The sequence below is a fragment of the Numenius arquata genome, chromosome W, assembly GCF_964106895.1.
Source record: "Numenius arquata chromosome W, bNumArq3.hap1.1, whole genome shotgun sequence".
Classification (NCBI taxonomy): Eukaryota; Metazoa; Chordata; class Aves; order Charadriiformes; family Scolopacidae; genus Numenius; species Numenius arquata.
The window spans coordinates 35,168,097-35,172,817 of record NC_133615.1 but is presented as its reverse complement, the minus strand read 5'-3'; the positions used below and the strand labels follow the sequence as shown (position 1 = coordinate 35,172,817).

The 4,721-nt window shown below is 44.6% G+C and overlaps 1 protein-coding gene across 1 annotated transcript; it reads left to right on the top strand.

Annotated features, from left to right (window-relative positions):
• The first annotated feature begins 762 nt into the window (after positions 1 to 762).
• LOC141476665 (small ribosomal subunit protein uS12) lies at positions 763 to 3,263 on the top strand. The gene is made up of 4 exons (XM_074165462.1): positions 763 to 1,002; positions 1,458 to 1,617; positions 2,506 to 2,626; positions 3,060 to 3,263. Exons 1-4 carry the CDS (start codon positions 999 to 1,001, stop codon positions 3,204 to 3,206), a joined length of 432 nt encoding a protein of 143 aa, XP_074021563.1. The 5' UTR covers positions 763 to 998; the 3' UTR covers positions 3,207 to 3,263.
• The last annotated feature ends 1,458 nt before the right edge of the window (positions 3,264 to 4,721 follow it).

Here is a 4,721-nt window from a genome sequence, read left to right as displayed (position 1 = left end):
CCATTGCCCTGCCGCTGTGCCAGTCTCTGTGTACAGCACAGCACCCAGGCCAGCCTGCAGCTGCCTCCCCTTCAGAGCTGTACCATCTAGCATCACCATTTTATCTATACCAATCATAGTGTCTGGTACCAAACTGTGTTTTCTAGGGAAGTGCCATGAGCTACATACTGCTTGGAAACTCTGCAGCCACCACTGTGACCAGAAATGACATAACAAGCAGTACAAGAAGGCCCACTTGGGCACTGCACTTTAGTCCAACCTTCAGCAGCACTTCCCACATCAAGGAAAGTGTAAGTGAAATCTAATCTTTCATTTGTGAGATCAAAAGGTTGGTGGTGTACCACTGTCGTGGGTTAACCCTGGCTGGCAACTAAACACCACACAGCCACTCACTCACTCCCCCACAATGGGACATGTGAGACAATCGGTAAAAGGATAAAAGTGAGAAAACTCATGCATTGAGATAAAGACAGTTTAATAGGTAAAGCAAAAGCTGCACACGCAAGCAAAGCAAAGCAAGGAATTCATTCAATGCTTCCCATGGGCAGGCAGCTGTTCAGCCATCTCCAGGAAAGCAGGGCTCCATCACGTGTAACAGTTATTTGGGAAGATAAACACCATCACTCCAAACGTCCGCACTGCCGGGTAATGGCTGCCATTACACAACAGCACAGGCTGTGTGCCCAGCCAAGGGCTGCATGTGCTGCTAAAATTAGAAGTGACAATAGAGCTACTTATCCCCTCTCCCCCCCCTCGGTGTGCAGGGTTGAGGGGTGATTTGGTTCTGCAGCTAAACGGGGACGACCTCCGGGCGGGCCCATCACAGCTCCTTCCTCGGGGGAGCCTCACGCGAGCGGTGGCGACCTGTACTGGTCCCACATGGGAGTTTCCAGGCAGGCGCGACGTAGTCACCCCAACGCGGGTCCTTGCAGCCACAGCTAACCGGTGCGGCGCACGACGGACCTCTCTTTTTTCAGCTTTGCAGGCGTGGCGGCAGGATGGGTGAGTGTTGTAGCGGTGACTTTGGGGGCTACAGGGGGAGGTGGGGAGGAGAGCGCGAGAGCGAGCGAGTCGTGGCGGCGACCTTAAGGGGATTAGGACCTGGGGGGGGGAAGTGTGCGTGCGCGCGCGCATGTAGGCGCGGAGAGGTGGCCTAGAGCGCTCCCCTTCACTGTCCCTAGAGTCTCTTTCCCTGGCTTTGGGGCCTCGTGACGTCCCTAGGCTTCGGTGTTACCTGCGCCTCCGTTAGCCTTTCTCTCTTATTCTCCTGTTGGTAGCGATACTGTCGGTCCCTGTTGTGCCCCCCCCCACCGCCCCCCCCTACACACGAGGAGGTCTGCGGTCTCGCGTGCCCCGTGGCCGTAGGTTGCCGCTGGATTGAATCAAGAGGCCTGCGAGGAGCAGCGACCGCAGGAGCTGCTCGGTGACCTCTAGCTCTCTCTGCTGGTGTTTTCTAGGGAAGTGCCGTGGGCTCCGCACGGCTCGGAAACTCCGCAGCCACCGCCGTGATCAGAAGTGGCACGACAAACAGTATAAGAAGGCCCACTTGGGCACAGCGCTGAAGGCCAACCCCTTCGGCGGCGCTTCTCACGCCAAGGGAATTGTTCTGGAAAAAGTGTGGGTAAAACTCCCGGGGTGCGCCTTTACGGCCTTGCAGGCGCTGGGGGTAGTTTGCCGTGGGATGGGGACAGCTTGTGCTTGTGCAGGGTTAGGAGTATCCAAGAGTATGCTCTCAGCGGTGAGCGAAGTCGTAGCACAAGTGCCTGGTGCTTGTGTCTGACCCACAGCCACCTAACGTACAGCGTAGGATATTCTGGGTTGTAATTCTTGGAGTTGCCAGGAAAATTCCTGGTAATTTGGGACCTTTGAAAGATCCCATATGTGACTTTAAAGAAGAAATAACTCTAAGTTGTTTTTTCTAAATATGTTACAGTTTTTCTACCTGAAATATGACAAATTTTTACTATTTTGTAGCTTCTATGTACTAAGTTGAAAACAGTTGGGTTTTTTTAGGTGACAATGCTGAAAGGTATTTGTTCTCATATACTCAGTGTTGGTTTTGAAATTGTGTATAACCTTTAGAAGAAAAATAATCTTACTTAATATTTAAGTTTAGTTGGGGGGGTTCAGTGTGTATGTTTTGTTTGATGCAGTCAGCAAGTATCAAAGATTCCATCTACTTGTGTTCTGGCTTTTTGTTAGTAACAAATTTTGTTAGGATACTCTCAGGACTCCAAGGTGTTTCTTTTTCATTTTCAAATTTTTAATTACTGTTAATATTTATCTCTAGAAGACTTGCTTTCAGTTTTTACTCTGTTTACGAACTAATTAAGTCTTTGGATATTGCGTAGCTCTAAGTAGATCGCTAATATTTTTTGCTTTTGAAATACATATGTGACTTATGGTTAGTACAAAATAACATAGTGATTCATGGTATTGTAATGAATATCTGCTAATTTATCAAACAGATTTTTGTTAATGTATTTTTATGCACTTCTGTTTTAGTGGAGTAGAAGCTAAGCAGCCTAACTCTGCCATCAGGAAATGTGTCAGAGTCCAGCTGATCAAGAACGGCAAAAAAATAACAGCATTTGTTCCCAATGATGGTTGCCTGAATTTCATTGAGGTGAGTAGTTTTCAAGAAACAACCTATAGAAAGCTGTGTATGAAAGTAAAGAAACACACGATTGACAGAATCAGGTGATGGCTAGACAAGGGTTTATGTCATTCTGAACTGTGTATATCTTAATGCTGTATCTGCAGAAGCAGATGAGAAATACCAGAGGTGGTTTTGTACTCTTCACTTGCTAAGGTAAGCTGGTCCTCAAGCAGTACTCCTGCAAGCTAAATGATACCTCAGCTTATGTTTCCCTTCTCCAAAATACTGAAGGGGATAATACATAATTCATGTATATCTGTCAATAGACTTCAACATTTACTGTCTTTCCACCTTTTCCTTAGAAAGTCTGTGATGTGGGTCAAATTTAATGTAAATTATGTTAGAAGTATGTACAGGTTTAATGTTTATAGCTCTGTATTTGCACTGTCTTTCATTCTAGGAAAATGATGAAGTTCTGGTTGCTGGTTTTGGCCGGAAGGGTCATGCTGTTGGTGACATTCCCGGAGTTCGCTTCAAGGTTGTCAAAGTAGCCAATGTTTCTCTGTTGGCCTTGTACAAGGGCAAGAAGGAGAGACCAAGATCATAAATTGATGTGCCAAGAATATAAATAAAATTTGTAATTGGAAAAACTCTTATACTTGTTATGTAAGGCTTATGGTGTGGGTTTTCTTTGTTGTTGTGGTGGTTTTTTGTTTTTATTTTAATGTGGTATCTGTGAGTGACATAACTCACAGATGACAGGGCATGCTGTCGTGTGTATGTGTGTGTGTTTGCAGATGGCATTTTCTTCTGTAAGAAAGCTTTGCTTTAGACTGATAGAAGAAAGCCAGAGCATCTTTATAACCAGTAGGTGAGTTTAATAAGCACTTAAGTTTCAAGAGTACAGGATAACTATACTTTCTCTTTGGACACTAAATAGTTCCTCTGTCAGATAACTATGTAAGGTGGCTTTTTTTAAATTCTGAAGTATTAACATATTACTCCCTTCTTCTTACTGATCTATTTGGCAGCTGTGCATAGATACTGTTAGACAGATGTTGGTATTAACTGAAAGAATACTACGCAATCTGGAACTAAATTATAGGCTCAGTCTTTTTTAGAACAAACAGGCACCAGTCTAGTGTAGCTGGAATTTTATCTTTGGTCCTCTTGTTGTCCCAAAGTGGGGTCATTTACCTGGTGTGCAGACGCCAATGTACACACAGAGCAGAGGTTTTATCTATTTATTTCATTTCTGCAGAGATGGGTGCTAGGCGGTAATCCACAAAGCTAGCACACCGGCCTACAAACTTTTAGGAATATTTATACGGTTCAAAACACAGAAATACACACCCTTAATTATAATTATTGGTTAGTACCTTAGGTTAACAATTTCTATTGGTTAGTACAGTCTCTTGCTTTCATTTAAAGCTACAAGGTCCTTTAATTGATGTGTGCATGCTCCAGTACTGGGGGTGGTGGTGTGTGTGTAGTTCTGTTCAGTCTCCAATTGAGTTGGTGGTCCCGATCTCCCACTGCCACCTTGACCTTTCCCTCAGTTACTGCAGATCTTTGTTGCTTTTTTCTTTTTGCTCTAACCTCTCACCACCCAGGTAGGGGAATGAGGGAAAAACAAGGAAACATGAGGGTTGAAATATAAATAGATTTAATAGGATAAGACTAAATAATTAACATAATAACAGTAAAGAACCAGTATTGATCCTGATACCAATATAAAATATACAAGAATTATACTCAGCCATTTATATCAGTAGGAAGCTGTATGCTTCCAGCAGGGACAGCAAATGTGGGACACTGCGAGCGCAATGGCTTCGGGAGGAAGGGGTCTGGTACCAGGGCGAGGAGTTCTCAGGATGGCAGCCATCATAGAAAAGAAGAAACTCCTCAGCAAACTTTCTAATTTATATTGAATGTGATGTTCATGGTATAAAATAATCCTGTTGGCAGCTTGGGTGCCTGGGTCTTGCTCCTCCTTGTCCCTGCACCTGGCAAGGCTCAAAAACACTGAGACCTTGAATACCACATACCCCAGCTGGCTATAAAGTAAATATTTTCACAAATTCAGACATTAGTCTCTTCTAAAAGTGCAGTTTTCCCCAGC